Consider the following 21,188-nt stretch of genomic DNA (forward strand, 5'->3'; position numbering starts at 1 on the left):
TCCTTCATGCTGCTTTTCCTAGAAAAATAACTTGTCAGTCCCCACTGCAGAGCTCCCACACCACTTCAGAGACACTGTGACAGCAAGTCTGATTCAGATTTTTGCTCTGCTTCTGCCTTAAAGCAGAGCCAAACGCAAAAACGTTCTGCAGTCTTCAAAAGCAGCTGTTTTAAAGCAGTCCTTCCTTTTTTTTTCCTTTTTAAGAATAACAGACATATTTTGCCTCAGGGGAAAGGGCAATATATAATCTGTTTAAAAAAAATTCATCTTTTCTCAGAAAATGAACGCACTGGTCCACTAGAAACAGAATAGAAAGTGTTCTGACCAGAGTAATGCTTCAAAAGGAGTACTTGGAATTTAATGGTGTTTAGAAATGGAATTTTTGTGAGGTTTTCTTACTGCTTGGCTTCAAACCCCTTCTCAAAACTCAGTATAAATGCATCATCTGCAGCAGATTTAACTGCAGAGACACAGCTCCTCTAACCCAGCTACATATGTTTGTTTGCCTAAACATATCTTGTGTAAGAACTTAATAGGTCAAGTCATGTATTTCAGTTTTCAAAGATGTAAATACTTGCAAAATGTTCTTGTGTGTAAACAAGTTTTAGTTGTCTACCTTTAACAAAAAAAAGGCAAAACCCCAAAACTGATAATGTATAATCAGTAAATGCCTGCTCATAGAGAAAAGAAAGCAAATGGTAAAACTGTCAACATCTCTACTACACTCCAGTGCTATACAGTCTCTGAGACTACAAGGTGAAGTAAATGAGGTATATTTGTCATGAAATTAAGTATTTATGCACCTGAGCCCTCAATCTTGAATACTGTAATACTGACATTTTTTGTCACTTTTTAGCTTTGGATATTGACAGGTAGCAAGGACAGCAGAGAAGAACCTTCTACCCCACGTTCTCCAACAAGAGCAAGAGTTGGAGGCCTGTGCTTTCTTATTTTTGGAGGAGAGGTATGTAGTCAGCTGTATGAAAGGCTAGTTTTTATTCAGAGATATCACTGGATTTCTGGTCAAGAGTCAGGGCAGCACTTGATGTATAAACCCCCCTTCCCCCCCCATTCCCTGCAGAAGTGGATTTGCACAGCTAGTGCTGCTATACCTGTCCTTTTCCTTATATTTTCCAGAACAGGTTAAATATGGGATAGAGAGGCAGACTTCAAAATGTATTATGTGCTATCAACTAAAGTCTTCATTCACCATAACCTATTTAATTTGTTACACGAACAATTTTGACATGTACTTCAGAGAAATGGAACACTGCTGCTGTCTCTGCCCTAACTGCCCTGATGAAATCTCATCCTTTTCTGCACATCCTGTTTTCCTCTCTTGAAGCAATCTAGGTCACTGCGTCACCTAGCCAGCTGTTCACATGATTTCTTAAAAGCTTCAAACATGACTAATCAAATTATTATATTCCAGCTGCTTTGCTGTAAACAGATGAAGTCCAGCTAAGCATTAGGCAATGATTTAAAGACATGATGTTTGATTCTTTTAATCCATCCATTATGTCTCCTGGAAATGCATGATGAAACAGGAGGGCACAAGGAGAGGAAAAATATATGTGAAGAGTATATAATTTATATAACTCCTTAAAAGATCACACTGAAATCCACACAGCGTCAGTAACAACTTTAACAGAGAACTTAAAACTAGCACCTGAGTTCTCTAAAAGGAACACCCTAACTGCAGCCATTCAAGCCCAGAGACAGTCTGTTACTGTGTAGAGTGTCCACTGCATGGTAAATGCCCAAAATCTGAAGACCATGCTTCAGTGAGTGCACAGCTGCATAAATACGTGTGAGAACATGGCATAAACATTATGATACAGTAATGGTAAATAATACTGTCCCTGCTCAGTAAAATGGACTCAGAGAGAGAATTTAATTCCAACTATGTGAGATACCAGCATTTGCTAAGAACTGACTGTAAAAATTGCAAAAAGTGCTTGAATGAACTGCATGAACATTAAGGCAATCTCCCCTTGATGACTTAAGCAACATCCATGAGAGGGTTTCCAGTAACCAGAAACTCTTCCTCTAGGATTCCTGTCCTAAGAACCTCCATCCAGGACCTGGCCCCTCTAGGAACACAAGGGTTGCGGCAGTTGAAAAAATTCTCTCACTTCAGGTCACACATTTTAATACAGTGTCACACATACAGCAAATTGTACAGGAAATAAATAAGTTGAAATGATACAATTTTTATCCTTTTCATTTGCAAAACAGAACCAAATCAAGAAAATGCACCATATTTACATATAACTGATATTTTATATACAAAGCAGTTTCATATTTACACATTTTATGAATATGGACTAATACTTTCTTAGATGGGAACAAAATAGAAATACTGAAAATATCTGAACATGAGACAACCAAGATTACCATACTAACTGGCAACCCACCTTCCTTTTTTAATGTCTATATATATCTGTATACAGGCTCATTTTATGTTTGTGTATATGCCAAAAAGAAAAACCCTTGCACTTAAGCACTGTCTATGTCTATATGGTCTAACTTGTTATACTCTTTTGTTTTTTATGCATGTTCAGCCACATGCTTGTATGAGAGAAAATGCATGTTTACTGCTGGTCCCTGAAGAACATGATACATAAACACACATGCACAGCCCTGAACTATTTCACATCTGATTTAAATGCTAGGCTCAACCAATACTACAGGTCCTCAGGGACCTAAGTAGTACATTCTAGCTTTTATCTTCTCTTTGCCCTAAACAAGTATAGTTGATTGAGATACAACCTCAGTATATGTGCTACAGAATTCTTAAGGACTTGCAGCCACTGAAACTTCAAACTAATAATGTACTGATTTGTTGGGAAAGCATTCCTTCCAACCATGGAATAGCTATCATCACCTTTTTTGAATTTTCTTTATTTTTAATTGCTGCTTCTTGCTTTTAGCAGCAAGTTTTTCAGATATGTTAAGTGTAATAGCCATGCTCACCATCCCCCCATGTCTCCTCTCTGGGGCAGTGCAGTTTCTATGGCTTCAGCAGTTCCAAGGGCTGCATTTCCTGGAGTGATGATTCTTCTTTCCCTCCACTGGGTCTATCTCTTTCTTGAAAGAAGAGACCAAAAGCGTAGCACGCCGAGGTACACATTTGTGACACAGTAGGAATTGCTCCTGTGTACCTGCTCTCCAGCACAGGTGTGTAACTCTGGCAGGGCCTGAGGAGAGGCAGAAGGCAACAGCCTCTAACATTCAGTGTGTTACCTGCCCTGAGGCCTGTCAGTTCAGCAGAATGTTACCTCCACGTTTGGTATTTGGGTAGTGGATTATTCCTGCTTAAGCAAACTAGTTTCCTTTGTCACTCCTGAGGATGGTAGTACAGGGATTTTTTTTGGTCTGGTTTTTGGTTTGTTTTTTTGTTTTGTTTTGTTTCCTGGCCCCTTTCCTAACTTGCTCAATATTTTAACTCTAAATTTCCCCATCTACACACCCCTGAAGCCTGAGCTTTAACACAATGTCTTCACATTTGACTGGTCTCTCTGTCTGTCAAGATCACCTAGAGAGGTTCTTACTATGTCAGTCCTGAACAGCCCATTGTGACAACCTTATCAGTGCAGCCTTCCTTTTTAAAAGGGACACCAATAACTACTCTCACACTGTGTTGTATAGCCTTTTTCTGTATCTGCCCTGTACAAATTCAGCTAGACCCACTCTGCCATCAGTCTTACCAGCACAGTTGGGATTATCTGAAAAGTAACCAAAGTACAGCTTGAATTTGAGCACCACCAGGGAATGCCTGCTCTCCTCCAGCCCTCCAATCATTCACTAAGTTGGAAGGGGTCTTAAAGATAAGGGAGGGAATATTATATGAATTGGAGGGAGAGAAGCAAAATCAAAAAAAGATGATTTTCCTGCCCTATGGAATGAAATACATTAATGCCATACACTAAACATACAAACCAAACAGCTTATTACTCAAATTTTTCACAAAGGAATCACTATAAGACAAGTTAGAAACCAAAGTTAAAAATATTCAGGCATGTTCTACAGTATGTGAAAAAGGGAATTTTTCAATGATAGTTGAATTTCTGGAATAACCTCAATATTTTAAACCATTATAAAAAAATATGTAAATTTATTACTAATAAAATAGAAGACACAGAGTATGACTAGAGTATTGCTCAATGCAAATCTGCCTCTGGACATGACAGATTCCAGAGAAGATCAGAATGCAGTGCAATTTATGTGCATTACAATAATGATTTTCAATAACATTTTCTGTACGTAACTTTGAGTATTAAAATTCTGCTTCTCTACTTAACTACTACCTAATCATGTCTTCCAACAGCTGTCTGTCACTCTGAAACCACTGGAATCAGGTGCAGGAATAACAACCCCTTGTTTCTGCAGTTCACGTAAAACATCTAATATTGAATCCAATTCCATTCGAAATTTCTCCAGTTCCTGATTCTTCTGCTGTGCCAGCCTCCGCCACTTCTCAACCTCCTGGGCTTGCCTTGCTTCAGTAATGTGCTGTGTTAGCTGGGCTGCCTGCAAATTAGAATAAAGTCAGCACTGTGATTTCCTACTCCAATACCCAGCCAGTGCTGCCCCTTTGCACAAATCTGCCACATCATTTTATCTGATGCTCAGTCTCAAAGCCGAATGCTCACATTAAGTGGAAACAATTTATTCTGAATATTACAAAAATCCTTCTCATAGCAATGAATTCCTTTAAATATTTGCATTAATGACAGAAGGGTAGAATTGATTATTGCCTAATGAGCCCCAGGAGAATTTAACTTATCCTCTCCAAAGCAGCAATTACATTTGAATATTTAAGACAAAGCTGAGCATATAATATAAAACCCTCTATAAATCAAAATAAACTTTTTAAATTGCCACTTAAATGTGATAATTAAAGTAACACTCTGCAAAACAAACCAAATCTGAATGACATGTTGTAGCCTACTACTCTACTTCTAAAAGCCACAAGTTCTATGAATTATCAGAAAATGTCCTGTAGTCCCAAAGATCTGATGCTGCTGCAGATAAAGGTCTGAATAACTTTAACTTGAATCCCTGACATCATCCTATTAAATTACACAACATAAGAAGTGTCATCGGATGTCAAAATCTCCACACCACAATTAATTGTAATAGATTTTTTTAAAGAAAGCCTATCACTTAAAGGCCATAATTATGATATTTGCAGTTGGATACTAAGGATAACCTGTTAATTTCATGCTCAGCAATTTCCTTTCCTCCACTACTCATTTTGATACAATTCATTTGGGCAACTGTTCAATGCCCCAGTGCTGATGGTTAAAGGAGCAAAATTAGGATAAAACAAAACCTAAAGCTTAATACATAAAAAGAGCAGGAGCACCACAAAAAGACTGAATTATTTAGTACTAATTATGTATACTATTATTTATTTTAAAAAACCCCAAAACATTACAAAACATCTTAGCAAATACTAGACATAGATCACAGAGTAGGCATCAGCAAGCACTTCAAAGAAATGGTAAAGACATCCTCACATTATATAAAACCAAATTATTTTCAAAAAAAGAACTGTATTACAGTCACCTTTAGCAGGACAGAATGAAAACATCAGAGGCAACAGGATTTGTTTTTAATCCAATGACTTGTTTTATGCACAGGTCTTTTTTGAAAGCAAGTAAGTATCTGCTACAGAAATGTATAAGAAATCCTTCTACAACAAAAAAATCTGTACATTAAAATTATATTCCTTGAGATCTGGTTTTAAAATTTAAAATAAAATAAGATGTTTCTATACTTTTAATGCAGCTTTTCTGAATAGGGCTGCTAGGACTAGATAATTACAGTTCAATTGAGGAATATATCATAGCTCAGACTCCACATTCCAAACTCTTGTCATTTTTCAGTAGCTTGCTTTCGTTGTGTAACTGAAATACGAAATAACCAAATGAAACAAGGGACCTGCAGAGGTCACACAGTCCAACGCTCTGCAACAGCAAGGCCTTCTTACACCAGGCTGCAAGGAAGTTACACAAGTAATCTTAATTATCACAGCAAGGCCAAGCTGACCAAGCCTGCACCTACATTCACTTGCATTAGCAGGCAAAGACAAAACAGCTGTGTAAAAACTACTTCCCTCCTGCAGCACGAGCTAAATAAGCATGAATAAATACCATAAAATTACAGTTAAACCAATAAATTGCTCTTAAGAAGTAAATGCAGTTATGCACTGGTGTACCTTTTGAATTTCATGCTCTCTTTCTGCATGTCTGCTCTCTATATGCTTGATTTTCTTTTCCAGGCACAAGAAATGTTTCATTTCAGGACTCTGGCTCTCCCTAGCCTCTCTCAGTTCTTCCAACAATTTTGTCACCTACAGCCAAAGAGAATTGACAAAAATTATTATCACTGTGTTAAGCAGTGTATAAAACAGGGTCCTTTAAAAATGTATTTGCATTGTTTAATCATTCCATTCAAAAGCTGTAGAAAGGAAGACATAAAAGAGAAATCTCCTTTGTTCAAAAGCTTTAACAGAGACTCAGGGACTTATATTAGGATTTTTCATTTCTAAGAAGTAGCCTGAGGACATGAAAGTCTAGTCCTCTCTGATAAATCCCATCCTGTTAATAATGTTATGAAGTAATTGTGTTCTGTCTAATTTTATACTTCATACAACAAAAGTTAACAGAGAATATTATGATTAGATGTTCTTACACAATCCTTTCTCACACCCTGAATTAAGACCAAATATAAAAGATACCAGTGTATTTCTAAGGACTAAATTAATTAAAGACATGCTAATTTAATGTCTAAAGAGATGATTACAAGCTCCATGTAAGTTTAATAATTACCAGGCAAAATCAACTTGCCAATGACTTAAAACTGATTTCCTAATCCTCCAGAAATTCAGGGAAGTTTTCTCATAAAGCCCTTCTGGTTTATTCTCAATCTTTGCCTATTTTAAATAAATTTATATTCCTTCATTTAACATCCTAAGTACTTTTTGGTCACTCTTAATGTGTGTAAGTAAACTAAAGTGAAAACTTTCAAGTCTTTATCCTTTATGATAGTCCTTAGCTCCCTTTACCCAGTGTATTGGAGAGCTGCTAACCCTCTACAAGCACTCAGCCATCCTTGGCTCTCTGCTGTGAATTCAAGTTGCTGGAAGCAATTGTGTCTTCATAAGATGTTGTCACTCTTACTGAGAAGTGATTCTAAGGCAGCTCACTATTATTTCCATATTTTAAGGCGGCTAAAATGACAAGGCCTATGCACGCACATTTTTGCCTGTCCATTACTCCAGCAGCTTTGAACCTGTTCAGCCACGTTTGTCAGAGGAGCAGAAATCTTAGTTTCAAAAGGTCTGTGCCACTGAGTGCCTGCTGCCTGGCTGCTGCTAAACTGCCCCACTGAAGGGAAGGGCTGATGTGTAGTCTCAAGTATATAATTAAATACAATAAAAATATCATAGTGGAAACATCTTATGAGGGGAAAAAGCCCCAGGAGAAAATGGGCTCTGTGTATTTTGCCAGCAACAGAACCACGTCAAATACAATGCAGTGCTACGTGCAAGCTGTTAAGGAAAAGAAGTACTCAGTTAATGGAAAACATCCATGAACAGCATTTCTGAGATTAGTGTTCAAATAACAATCTTCCAAGAAGCCTCAGGAAAAATTTGCCTTTTTTGAGGTACCATCATTTTAGACAGAGGACTCAATCCTATTACCAGTGAGGTGCCTTCCCCTATCACGACTAATTCCATTTGCAGGTTTGGTTGTCTTCTTTTCTCAGCAAAACTTGTTTAACCATTTAATGCTTAAGATGTATTTTATAAGCAGCATAGCAACCATGCTGGAGGGCAAAAGCAAGGCTTTACATAGATATTTCTCTCTGTATAGTCTTGCAATAATTTCTGTAACAAAGACACTCCTTTACATTTTCTTAAATGCCAGCACCTTGAAGTTGGCTGCTAACATGTGGGTCAGATTGGATGATCATTCTCTTAAACCATCACTGTCAATAATCTGTAAAGCAGTCATAGAGGAAACAAATGAATAACATTTTCTCATTGCACTCTTGCCCTGTTTTTCCCGGAAGAAGTATTATATATACTGAGACCACTGGAATGAAACAAGCTTTGTAAGGAAAGGCAACATCTACCATTAGATTCAGAGTATGAACCCGAAGTCTCAGCCTCTATTCTGCAAACACCAAACTTGCTTAACAGGACATGTTTTCCTCCCCCTATAAACCCACACTTGTATACAAATACATCACAACAGAGGTGGAATTTTGCACATGTAAGATAAATACCCAGATAAATCTGAGTTTAGCGAGATTAAGATTAATTGCTTTTAATAACTCTTGCAAGTAAGAGTATTCTCAAAATTAAGTTAATATTAGTGATGTTCATACATCAAGGAGATGGTGAATGAAGCAGAGGCACAGTGCTGAGACAGGCTACATCCTCCTGAACAGGAGGTGGTAACAGAAAGACTCGCAGTACTTCAAGAACTACAAAAGCATAGCCAATGATTCTAAAAGCTTGAGCTAAAAGATGGACAGCAACTTGACACAACATTAACCCAAAAGTAAAGAACAAGTGTAATTTTCAGATTATATGTTATTAATAGAAGTAGAAGATTAGAAAAAGCTATATACGTCTCTCAAAACCAACTGAATTTCAGAACTTTTATAGCTAACTCTCCCTTCTTAAGACACCTTAAGTTTCAGAGATAGCAGAGGAGAAAACCAAGAATATAATTGCCTAAGTCAGTTTTATGGCAATGGAGGATGAAAAAAGAAAAGCTTTTGAAAACAATAATAAAAAATCCTCTTAATAAAGAGAAATAAAGAAAAAGTCCTGTGGTCTATTTACCATTATCCACCATAACTCTCAGAGAATATGAAAGACTGGATTAACCTGCTGATCAAATTTCACACAGATGTCAGACATTTCAAACCAAATAAAAAAAATAATTAAAAGATTAAAATCAAAAAAGGTCAAAGTTCTGTGTTCTGTTCTGTGTTGTTCTCCTGGTCACACTAGAAAAACCTTGCATTCTCAGGTATAATTGATGTAGAAGCAACTGACAAAAATTTTGTTTCTAAGACTTATTTTACTATATATTATTTGAGGCTTGACATGAATTAGGATGAAAACTCTTATTAGACTAAGGTACCCCAATTGAAATTTAGATATACCTCTTTTTGTAGAAGTTGCTCTCTTATCTGTGATACTAAAAGAGCTTCTTGACGTCTCTCTTGTTCACCAAGTTGTTCTTGAAGATGTTTTATTAATATCTACAAAAAGTTTAAAAATATTTTGTCATTAGCACATATACCCATGACAACATGTGAAAACCTCTGCAGGAGAAGTACAGAAAAATACAAGCAGCACTGAGAAAGTTGGGGCTGTTAATTCTGGAGAAGACAAGGTTGTGTGGAGACCTCATAGCAAACTCCCAGTATCTGAAGGGGGCCTACTGGGAAGCCAGAGAGATTCATCATCAGGAACTGGCGTGATAGCACAAGGAGTAATGGGTAAAAATTGGAAGCCGGGAAGTTTAGGTTAAATGTTGTGAAGAAATTCGTTACTGTGAGGGTGGAGAGGCACTGGAACAGGTTTCCCAGGGAGGCTGTGGATGCCCCAACCCTGGCAGTATTCAAAGACAGGTTGGATAAGGTCTTGAACAACCTGGTCTAGTAGGAGGTGTCCCTGTCCTACAAAAGGGGACATGGCAAGGAGGGTTGGGACTAGATGATCTTTGAGGTGCATTCCAACCCCTTAACATCTCTGTGATCGTAGTAGTACAGGTGTAAGTGAGGCGTGCAGTAACAACACTGCCTCTAACACGTGTGTGTGTGTGCTAGTGAATAGTGCTCTGCATGGGCTGTCAAATAGCACACAGGTACATATGTATATGAAAACAAGTCTCAATCTTCAAGTTACTTTCCTCATTTTAAAATGTTCTTAAATAATCTGAATGCAATAGCTCTTTCTACCCTTTATATCATGCGTAAAACAGCCCAGAGAAGTGGTGGAATCGTGCTCCTTAGAGATACTCAAAAGCAACCTGGACATGGTCCAGGATGACCCTCCTGAGCAGGGTGGTTGGACAAGACCTTCAGAGGTCCCTTCCAACCTCAGCTATTCTGGGATTCTGTGAATGCTGTGGCACAGGATGATTTTTAAAACAAGAGGTCCTACTTCAAAGCAAGTAAGTTTATAGTAATACAGAAAGAAATAACCCTAAGATATAGCTATATGTAACTAATGCATCTACTGTATCTTACCTCCTGTGTTGAAATTCTGTTCTTTAGTTCAGCTACTTTAGAAGTAGAATGCTCCTTTGCATGCTGGCAAACAATCTTCTCGACTTCCCTCTGGTGGGAAGCTTTCAGAGATGCAATGTATTCTGCTGTGTCTTCCTGCATCCTGAACAGAGCAAGAGGAAAGTGGGATATAGTAAAGCAGCTGCGGACAGCTCTTCAAAAATGCAGCAGCTTCTCACTTGAACATATAAAATATCAAAAATGTTAAATGTAGCATGTCTTTGATATTTCATAAAAAAACCTTGCAAGACAGGACCACCATTAATTCTACTGCTCTGGAAGGATGAAAAGGTGGGAAATCCACAATGCTTGGTCTGTGTATCATTTAACTAGTTAGGATACAGAAAATTCAGTCAATCATCTTTGTTGGCTCCTCTTATTAAAACCATGGTGAGAAAACTCATGCTTTTAAATCATAATGCATCTATCTTCTTTTAGGTATCTGTTTTAGAAAAGAATGTGTTGCAATCTAAATATGCCAATTTCTTCTACTTTGACTATGAAGGGATGTGAGGGAGACTAGGTGAAGTATAAGGTTTCTACAGCTGGCCAAGTAAATCCCACTGCAAGCATACCCCAGATTTGAAGGAAAGTACATGTACCAAATATTGATGCCATACAACACAAAGCATCTAAGATAGGACGATTTAAACTGAGGTATTTTACTAAGAAATTGTAGTATTAATAAAAGCATTAATACAGGTTTGCCCATAGAAAGAACTGTGACAGTGCACTGCTTAAAAAACCCCCCCAAAACTGCAAAAAAACCCCCAAAACCCCCCAAAGCCAGAAAACAAACAGTACAAATGAAGGTATAAGCAACCTTTCACACAGGGCTGACATGTTAATGCGCCAGTTCAATCCTGTATCTGCTAACACTTTAAGAAGGTTTTTAAAGGAGTACGTTGAGCATTTACCTTCGTATGTTATTTTCAGAATAAGCCAGTGCTGCTTGAGACTCCACTCGCTGCTGGCCCATTTCTAGAGACAACCTCTCTAGCTCCTCTTTCAGATGTGCATTTTCTTGCAGAACTTCCGAGAGATGAGAATCAGAAAAAATACGTAGTTGATGTATTTTGTCATCATCAAACATGCTTAGACAGGGTTCAGTGTTGTTGGAATTCCTTCTATCTGTTGCTGAGGTATTCTTTTTCAAGACCTCTGCAGAGTTTCCATTAGTGTTTGTGTTATTTCTCAAATTATTATCAGACAACATCACCATCCTTTCTTTTTGAAGTTTCTCTACAGTTTTTGTAAGGTCTTGTATTTCTCTATTTTTAGTGACCAGTTCTTCATTTAGTTTTAACAACCTGTCTTTTGTGCTACCTTGTTTCATCTTAGAGTCCATGGACTCTAAGTCTTTATTATCATTTTTACTTCTGAGTTTTAATTGGGAATTTTGACTTTTAAGATTTTCAATTTCTGTCTGGAGGTTTCCAACAGTGATCTCATGGGTCTTCTTTAGATTCTGAAGCTCCTGTTCAAGTTCTGTAGAACTGGCTTTATCACCATTCAGTTTTGGTGCTTCATTCATAAATTCATAGGCAAGGAGTTGCTCGAGCTCTGCAAGTCTTTGCTCATACTGTATCTAGGAGGGGAGTAGAAAACAGGAAGAAAAAAGCAGTTTCATAAGTGTACTGTTATTATTATCTCTTCCTGTTATTCTTTAAAGTTACTGCCCATCTGAAGCAAGATTTCAGAAGACAGGATACAAGTCAGGATTACTAACAAACCACTCAATCAGTTCAGAAATTAGTGAGTGAAATAATTAAGTCTGCTTTAAAACAGAATTACTCGAAACATTTACTACAAAATAATCTAACCACAATGGATGCGGTAACAATGGGATAGAAAATTACATTGACAAGAAAATATTTAATTTTTATGTAATTGAGTTCTCTTCAGATGCTACCAATGTTAATTTTGCCATTATGTACTTGCTATTGGTCAGCTGGCAAACATTCTGGTCACATGCTCAAAGCTGTACTTTGCATTTTTCAAAACATCTTAAATTTTAACAGAACAGATCTTTATTTTATTTATTTATAAGTACAAAGATAGAAGTATGAATTCAGGCAGACACAGAATCTTTCCTCCTAATGAGCTGAGGAAACCTAACCTTCTTAATAGCCTGGATGGCCATTATTTTCCTTCGAGGAAAGCATGATGAGTGACTCGTGGAGAAAAGGTGGAACAACTGGCCAATGCTTTCCTTTCTTGCTCATTAAGCACCTGTGCAGTTCACCTTTTCCTTGAATTAAAATGCCAGACTTCCATGCTTCCTAACACGAGTCTTTAGGCTCACTATCACGTAATTTTTGGACAGCATGTTTGTGCTTCCCAATGGTCCCTGCAGATATGCTCTGTCAGCAGACCTTTGGAGAACACAGCCTTTGGTACAGCAAGGAATTAAATAAGCAGCTACTCTGACCCACAGGGTGAAAACCACTTACCTTAGTTGTAAGAATTAAATTATTATGCCTCAAGAACTTGTCCTCTTCGTTTCAATCCCACCCTAGCAATTTCGATGCTATTTTTATCTTAGGTGCTGAAGGTACTGAAATTCTGGTTATAAATTCTTTGAGTATTTTTTTCCTTTGAATGTGGTGTTTGCCTTCTGTTTTAACCACTAACCTGTGTTAGACTCCAGTTGCCTTGTGACTGTTACTTGCAAAGTGGACTATTCAACTTTTACCTTTATTTTTTGAAATTGTTGTTCCATGGCACGGAGGCTTTTCTTAGCTTCATCATCTTTACCTTCAAGTTCTGTTTCTAATTTCTTTATTCTTCTCTCCAAAAATTCAACTGTGTTTTTTTTAGCTGAAAGATCATTAGTTTTCTCAGCAGCAGCAGCAGCATAAATCAAAGCAGGCAAAGAATTTGGATACCTTCTTTTTAGAATTCCTTCCATTTCTCTAATCTATTCATAAGAAAATTAAGTCAAAGGTCAAAAATAATAAAGTTCTACTGAAAAGTGAACAGAAATAAGTGACAGAATGTTAACACATTTCATCCCCTTAAGGTGGAAGAATGAAAACTATAGATGCATATATTGAGAATTATTTTACATTCTTCCCTTCTTGTTATTGTTTACAGAAAAGCAAGACTCATAATCTTTTACTGACTGACTTACACATGATCTTAAAATACTGCTCTGGTCTTTAGACTGCCTTATGTCAACAGTCCTAAGAAAGTCAAAAAAAAAGGTCTTCAAGTTGAATACGGCTTTTAATGCTGTGAATATGTTTGCTTTTCTTCAGTATTTGCATTCACATTCTACTTTTCCAACTGTTAAAGATATTTCATAGTGATATTGGAATTATTCTCCCAATAACAGATTATATGCCTTTTATTTTGTAGTCTGCAATAATGTAAAACTAACACCTTGCATGCAACATCATAACAAGCCCCTCTCTTATCTATGGATAAGATATTTTTCTCATCAGAATTCTGAAAGGCTCTTGCCCATGAGTCTCACATCCCTAACTAATGCAGCTGCCATCTCCTATAATTCAGGAAGTCCCACTTCCACTTGATGTTTCTTTAGTAGAAACATGGATTTTAAGGTCTCCGCTCCCCCAGTTTTCATGAATCTTGTAGGAATCCAATGGAATTTAAACCCCTACTTTTGAATCAACTTGGTTGATACTTTTAAGGAATTACTGAACATGGACAGGAGTCTTAGAAGATAAACAGCAACCTTTGGCTTTTGCCCTCTTGCCCCTTTCAAAGAAACTCTAAACAGTACTTTAAAAGATTTAAAAGGGATATCAGCTTGTTAGAGCACAGTAGCAAGAAGAGCTCTAAGTAAATAATTGCAGCTTTTTGTGTTTTTGAGTGTTCAATAACACAAGTTACTTTATCATACAACTTCATGCTACGCTTTATCCTTACGAAAGCACTGGTGTTTTAAGAGACCTTATCTGAAACAAAGGTTAAATGTGAAAGACAGTTCTTTTATTGCATACTTGTCGCTCAAGATCCTGAATTCTTTTAGCATCTGCTGCTCTGTCTCGCAGACGTTTTTTCTGTTGCACACGCTGATCTCCTGCTTCAGCTCTGAGCTTCTCAACCTGCTCAATTTACGAGAAGACAAATTGAATTATGTATTCAGAGACACTGTCCTGTAGTAAAAAAGCATTTCAAACACACATAATATAATATATATATTCTGCCACTTAAAAACTGGTAATGGTAATTTCTGTACTAAATGATTCTTCAGGTTCTTAGCCCACATGACAGCTTCCTCCTCCAAAGCAGCTGAAACTAGCTATGGAAATCTAGAGGAGAATTTCAGTTCAGACACTCTTGTCTTTGTACCAGTAAAACTGTTTCTTTCTCTCATACTTCCAGTATGCAGGCTTGATTAATAAGCTATTATATAAAGCACTACAGTGCATTCCATGACTTCAGGATGAGTTTAGGAAATGGTTTGTGATTTGCAATGCTACACCTTGTGATGAGATATAGAAACAGCCAAAAGGCAATGTTATGTTGTGCCTAAATAAAAGCTGAGTTCCAGAATCAGGGAAGGAACTGCATAACTCATGCTCCTGCACTCCCGTGAAGTCTGGCCATGAGGACTCAATGCTATAATCTAAAATTGAATTTCCTACCTTTATCAGCCACTATGATCTCTATATAGGGATATTACACCCTGGGTATTTAAAAGTATTCCTATCTTGATTTCCCTCCCACACTGGCAATATTAGCATAAGTAATGCTTTCATGCCAGCATAGTTTGACTGATTTGATTATTTCTATGAAGTCAGAGCTCTAGGCACCAGAATTTTTAGGCACCAATCCAGCCCAGAGAAAATGCCAATAAAAATATTTTCTTTCACGGCAATGTTATCTTGATCAAAGTTTGATATGGTGGTGTTTAAGGGATCTCCTTCCCTGGCTGCTCCTTCGGAAGCACCTCCTTTCATCTGTGATCTCTCTAAGAAAATACCATGGAAAAATTCCAAGATCACTTGTATTTTAGCACCAGTAAAATTTTTTGTTTCTGTGAATCCTAAGTCCAATGTACTGACTGTAGACAATGCAAATCTTGGCAGTATTCAAGATTCATGTATTAGTTTGTTTGGTTTATATTTTGAGTGTTTTGGGTTTTTCCTCTCTACTATAGTAACCAGAGATTTTTCCCAAAGAAAGAATTTAGAACTGGTACTTAAAGAGAAAATAAATGTGTTGCCTAAGTTACTGTGGATCAAAAAGGAGGAAAAGAGAATGACAAGAGGGGTGTTCCTAGTTGTTAATGTAACAATATACCTCTGTCCCTCAGGTCAAGAAATTTGAAGGTTCTAGGGAAGCACGTTACTTTTGCTCCCAGAAGCATAACCAAGATGTCCAATAGAACCAATCTAATATACCAAAAAAATGGGATTATTATGAAGGAAAGAATTACATTACACTCATCACTGGAAAAAGAAACAACTTCCAGTTCCAACTTCTTATATAAAGCTAGATATTATCACCTCTAGTCTTAGTTTCTCAATTTCTTCTCTTGCATCTTTAAGACGGGCTGCATCTTTATCCAGAAGAACTTGATTTTCTGCATACCACTGAAGTCTTTTTTTTAAATGAGTAATTTCCTGTTTGTATGATTCTTCCATAACTTTAAATTCATAAGACTTCTCACCTACAAGAATAAAACATTCTTAGAATTGTTTTATTAGTAATTATGTATTGAAGGAGTAATTAGTCAACACTATCCTCCTCAGCATATTTCATACATTTACCATTTTGACAATACTGTTACTGCAGTAGTTTTAAACCTAGATCCTAATTAGGATTTAAAAAGCAACAATATTTGAAAACCACCCTTTATTTCTCTCATACATAGCAGTCAATGGCTTACAGTTTACTATGGAAAGTACTTAAAACAGAATCTCAGGGAGATCTGTTCTTGATCATGCTTTAGTAAACAGACCTTCAGCACCAAGAGGAATGACAACATTGAATGCGTGTTTAGATGTGTATTGATCATACTCCTCCCATTTAGGGATCAAGCATTTTGAGAAGAGACATGGAGGTAAATATTACTGTGCTTAGCATTACTGTGCCTGACACCGGAAATGAGAGAGACCAATTTTTAGCCCACTCTCATTAATTCAAACTGGAAAAAGCTCTGATAAGAATGCTGAAGAAAGTCCCAAGGCATAAGTTATAGGTAAAAAATGGACAAGATCTAAATAGGAGACTAAGATGTAACATAGTAAATCTTTTCTTATGAACAGAGTTGTCACATAATAGAAATCATCTGTTTTCCATGTCCAGTGAAACATGGGCGAGAAATCAAACTTAATAGGCCACAAAGAGTTTGTTTGGATACAGAAGATACTTTCTAATAGAGTACCAAAAGTACTGTAACATGTCCTTCACTGTATGCTTCTGTTAGAAGTTGAGACAATATTTGGAAATGGTCTAAATGCATTTCACTAAGTAATACTTTAATAAAGTCTTTGTTACATATTTGCTTAGTGAAATGCAAAGTAAGCAAAATTATTCAACAAAATGAAGGTGCTTTACTTGATGCAGACGCAATCTGGACTTTTGCTAAATCTCTCTCTTTCTTGGCTTGTACCAAGTCTACCTCAAGAGCTTGCTTATCTTGTTTGAGACGTCTTATCTCTTCTAGTAATTTAGCTTCTTCTTTCTGGTTTTTAAAGAAAACAGTAAAACATTAAAAACTAAACACATAATATCACACAAAAATCCTGAACATGCCTTTTCATCATACAATGATTAAATCACAACAGTTGTATCAGACCACAGCAACAATAAGGTCTTTAAAGTTTGGTTTTATTCTCAGGCCCTGCTATAGCAGAGCATGGGAAAACATAAGTTAAACATTAAAAAAAATTAAAACCCAAACCCCATTATTAGTCTACAGTATGGATGGTCATGCTGTTTTTGCAAGAACACATGAAAATAAGGCTTGATATATACCTACCTGTGCTGCTCGAAGCTCTGAAATCAGTTCTGTGAAACTCTGATTTCTGGCTGGTTCAGAATCCTGCATGATTCGTGACTGGTTATTAGTCTTCTCTATTTTTTCTCTAAACAGCAACAGCAACAACAGTTATGCAATGTGGTGACTCAGCATACTAACAGTGGCTACTGAAAAGCAAACACAACCCCCTGCCCCCCAAATGGTACCACGAAGTCAATGTGCGCTGGTTCAAACCAAAAAAAGAAGCAAATATACACAACATTTATATACAAACAAAATTCACTGTAAGGTGAAATCTTCTCACCTCGCGTGAACTTGTTTATTTGGACTACACAAGGGAGGGAAAGAAAAATCTACTCTGCATCAGTGGAACTCATCTACAGGCCTCTCCAAAGCAAGGATTTGTAAACTAGGAGTACACACAATTGCTAGGTTGTTTTTCCTCATTACTAGCACTGGATGCAAATCTCACAGGACCTACAGTGCAGTGAACAGAATGGTTTCTCCACAAGCAGAACCTCTTGTGCCCCCTGATCTACTGCATATCTTACAACAGCATCAAAACATCTGAACACATCAGCAGAGCCACAATACCAGAACAAGTGCAGTATAATGTATTATGCATTCTGATACGAATAAGAACATTGAAGTGTTCCCCACATGCAAGTCTCTAGTCTTCCCTCGGGTTTGCAGCACCATCAAGCAAAGAATTAAGTGCCCGTAAACAACACAAATCAAGTCTCAGAAGAAGAAACAAAACCACAAACCTGAGAAACTCTAGAAAACATGCACCTGATAGACTCTGCAATGGTTCTTCATAAAAACAAAATAAACAGTAGAAAACTCCAGAGATTTTAGGTCAGATATGAGCCTACCTTAAGTTTATTAATTCAGACTTTAAGCACTGATTCTCCTTAAACATTCGTTCCTCGTTTTTTTTGTTTTGGATTTGTAGCTCTTTCATTTGTTTGTATAACCTCTCATTTTCCTAAGTTGAGACAGACAAAGTTAAAGAATGTTCATAAATTACTGTTTTTTACAGTCATAAAACAATTTTCTATGCATCACATAGTTTTCCTGCTGAAACAGTGGAAGAAAACACTAAATATTTAATTACTAAGCTTCTAAAATTGGTATCTACTTTCATTATCCACATTCTCGTCCAAGTGTCTGCTCACTTTGCAGGAAGGAGCTAAGCCAGATCCTCCCCAAAGCTATCCCAACTACATTCTAAAAGCATGTTCATGGGTGGGTGCTGATAGATCAGAGCCCAGCCTGCCCAGGCTCCATTCCTGGGGACAAAAATCATCATTGTTTGGGATGCTCACAGCCATATTGGAAAGGTATTGTGTTTATATCAAGAAATGATGCTGAGCACCAGCTGAAAGCTGGTTAAGCTACCTACTGGATTTTACAGCTGCAAGTGTTCAGAAGTATTATTAAGCATGAATTCTCTATTTCTCCACTTGACTAAGTAATAAAATCAGGCATGCTAATAAGGTTACCTTGAAATCTGCTGCTCAGATCTTGAGAAAAACATTTTAAAAACCAGAATTTTTCAGATTGCTAATGCTGCTTAAAAGTACTAATTTTCAACTACATCTGGGCAAAATGTTTGTGGTACTTCATTGACAATAAAGTATTTTCCCAGTTCTCAACTGTTGACAAGTTACCAATTTTTACAGTTTAGATCAGTTACATGGAATTGTGGAAAAACTTAGCCCAAACCAGACACGTGTGAAATACTTTTTAAACCTGCACTATGTTTGCCCTTCACACCCAAATTTCATCCACTTTTTAGAAAACAAGGTACCTGTTTTCAACAAAAAAGTAGTAAGCATGAAACAGTTTTGTTTCTGAAGCTGGCTGGAACACACAGCTGCGTGGTGTTACCTGTTGATAACCTTGAATAATGACCTCTTGATCTTCAATTTCTTCTTGTATTTGTGCCAGTTTTTCCTCACTTACAGGAACTGTTGCTGCATGGTAGGTCCACCTCTTTTCTTTGGCCATCTCTTCCATATTTCTTAGCTTTCAGAAAAAGGCACACAAGCAATAAGAAAGTTTTGTTAACAATATGGAATTTTCTACAAGACTACAGTCCAATCTCTTAATTAGAGTATGAGAGCAGACCAATGAGTGGGTCTTATTGGAGTTTTACAGAAGCATTATGAAACAAAAAAAAGCAAAATGTTTGAGAAAAGCTGTAAGTTTCTGTTCTTATGTGTCTAGACAGGAGGGTATCGTGGAATAACTCTGGGAATAGATATACAGACAAAACACAACATTGAAAAATGCATCCAGAACAATAAACAGTATCTCAACATAAAGTACTTATCTGTAACAAATGGTATCTGTTAATCTCTGTGAGAGTGATTTAAATATTTGCAAAAAACTAGCTGCAGCACTCACAAAATAGCAAAGTAAGGGAACTCAGGATAACATATCTCTAGGAAAAAAAAATCATGTCTTACAGGCAATAAATGTAACAGCAGGTATGCATGTACAAAGTTGCACTGTCCGTGTAAATTTGGATTTTCTGCTCAACAACTCATGTAAAGTAACACTAATTCAATTTTCAGAAACAATGTTTCTTCTCTTCTATAGGCACAGGATACAGTACCTTACTCTGAAGAACATAGTTTTCCTGACCCAGACGAGAAAGCTCCTTTTCATGCTGCGTTTTCAGTTCTACTACCTTTGCCTCCATCTCCTTCTCTTCTTGTGAAAGCTTGCTGGCCAGCTGCTGAATCAAATCCCGAGCTGTGTTCAGGTCCTCCTCTGCTGCTTGTACTCGTTTTAACAAATATAGCTCCCTATCACGACTTTTGATAGGGGAAAATGGTAAGTCCTAGAGAAGACAATTCAGGGAAACATTACACTGAGCTGATTGTTTACCAGAACTCTGCTCATCAGTTTTATTTAACTGGTTTGTCTGGCTCTCAGCAACAATATAAGGCACTTGAAAAAACAACCCAAAACACAAATACCCAACATTGTAATAGCAAAACATCCTGCATTTATTTTAATGAGCTACCTTCTCATTTGCAAAATATATATGAGGAAAACAAGCCAAAAAAGCCCAACAAGAAACAACTACATCATATATGACAGCCACTATATTGCTATTATATTGCTAAGCATCTTACTTTTAGAAAAGCAGCAATGCTTTAGGTATTCAATGAATAGCTTTATTATGCAGTTGATAAGGGAGAAGGAAAAACCATTATGGTACTGCAAATACAGTCATCTTGGAGAAGTCAGAAGATACTCTTAAATATTTAATGCAATGCAAATAGGAAAGATCCCTGAACAGTAGTACTGTTTCAACATTCACAGCAGAATATTATAAGTAGAAGTTCAATTTAACCTTCTTTTACAACAAAATAGTAATTTTTAGAATTTAATAAGCAACTTTAATTACATAGAACCACCAAAGCAACAGCATTATCCAAGCAACTGAAAAGCAGTATGATTGTACTTGCATATTTTAAAAGCAATAACTAGTGTTTGACCGAAGGGAAGTCTTTGTTCAACATTTCAGTATTTGCCATTCTTGTGATAATTGTTAAAAGACCTGACAAAATAGGCTTGCAAACCAAGCTGTACATACTATAACTAGGAGCATCACTGATTATTACTCACATGATATTGCCTGTTGTAATCCACAGCCTGGTGTCGAAGATTACTAACAACTGATTGGCCAGACAAAACTCTGTTAATACTCCCCTCCAAAGTTGGTTCATTTGTTGCAGATCTTATTATCCTAGTAGCAAATAAGGCTTCTTCATTTAGGCAGAAAGTAAAATAGAACAAATTAAATTCAGAATTTTATGTCTTTTAAGAAAAAAACGTATTCATGTGATCCAACCTGTAGGTATGTAAAGTATTCTACAACCTGAATTTT

At 36.8% G+C, this 21,188-nt stretch overlaps 1 protein-coding gene across 9 annotated transcripts in view; it reads right to left on the bottom strand.

Annotated features, from left to right (window-relative positions):
- Positions 1 to 2,135: 2,135 nt before the first annotated feature.
- CEP162 (centrosomal protein 162) overlaps positions 2,136 to 21,188 on the bottom strand; it is a 45,552-nt gene continuing 26,499 nt past the window's right edge. For all 9 annotated transcript variants that reach the window (XM_048296690.1, XM_048296691.1, XM_048296693.1 and 6 more), the window contains 14 exons: positions 20,927 to 21,066; positions 19,905 to 20,132; positions 19,175 to 19,312; positions 18,157 to 18,269; positions 17,282 to 17,387; positions 16,858 to 16,984; positions 15,804 to 15,967; positions 14,292 to 14,396; positions 13,019 to 13,243; positions 11,241 to 11,911; positions 10,285 to 10,426; positions 9,193 to 9,291; positions 6,227 to 6,361; positions 2,136 to 4,533 (listed from right to left, as the gene is read on the bottom strand). In XM_048296690.1, the coding sequence (XP_048152647.1) occupies positions 4,315 to 4,533; positions 6,227 to 6,361; positions 9,193 to 9,291; positions 10,285 to 10,426; positions 11,241 to 11,911; positions 13,019 to 13,243; positions 14,292 to 14,396; positions 15,804 to 15,967; positions 16,858 to 16,984; positions 17,282 to 17,387; positions 18,157 to 18,269; positions 19,175 to 19,312; positions 19,905 to 20,132; positions 20,927 to 21,066 (2,612 nt within the window). In that variant the 3' untranslated portion in view covers positions 2,136 to 4,314. The remainder of the gene's footprint in view (positions 4,534 to 6,226; positions 6,362 to 9,192; positions 9,292 to 10,284; positions 10,427 to 11,240; positions 11,912 to 13,018; positions 13,244 to 14,291; positions 14,397 to 15,803; positions 15,968 to 16,857; positions 16,985 to 17,281; positions 17,388 to 18,156; positions 18,270 to 19,174; positions 19,313 to 19,904; positions 20,133 to 20,926; positions 21,067 to 21,188) is intronic.

Source organism: Corvus hawaiiensis, chromosome 3 (assembly GCF_020740725.1).
Source record: "Corvus hawaiiensis isolate bCorHaw1 chromosome 3, bCorHaw1.pri.cur, whole genome shotgun sequence".
NCBI lineage: Eukaryota > Metazoa > Chordata > Aves > Passeriformes > Corvidae > Corvus > Corvus hawaiiensis.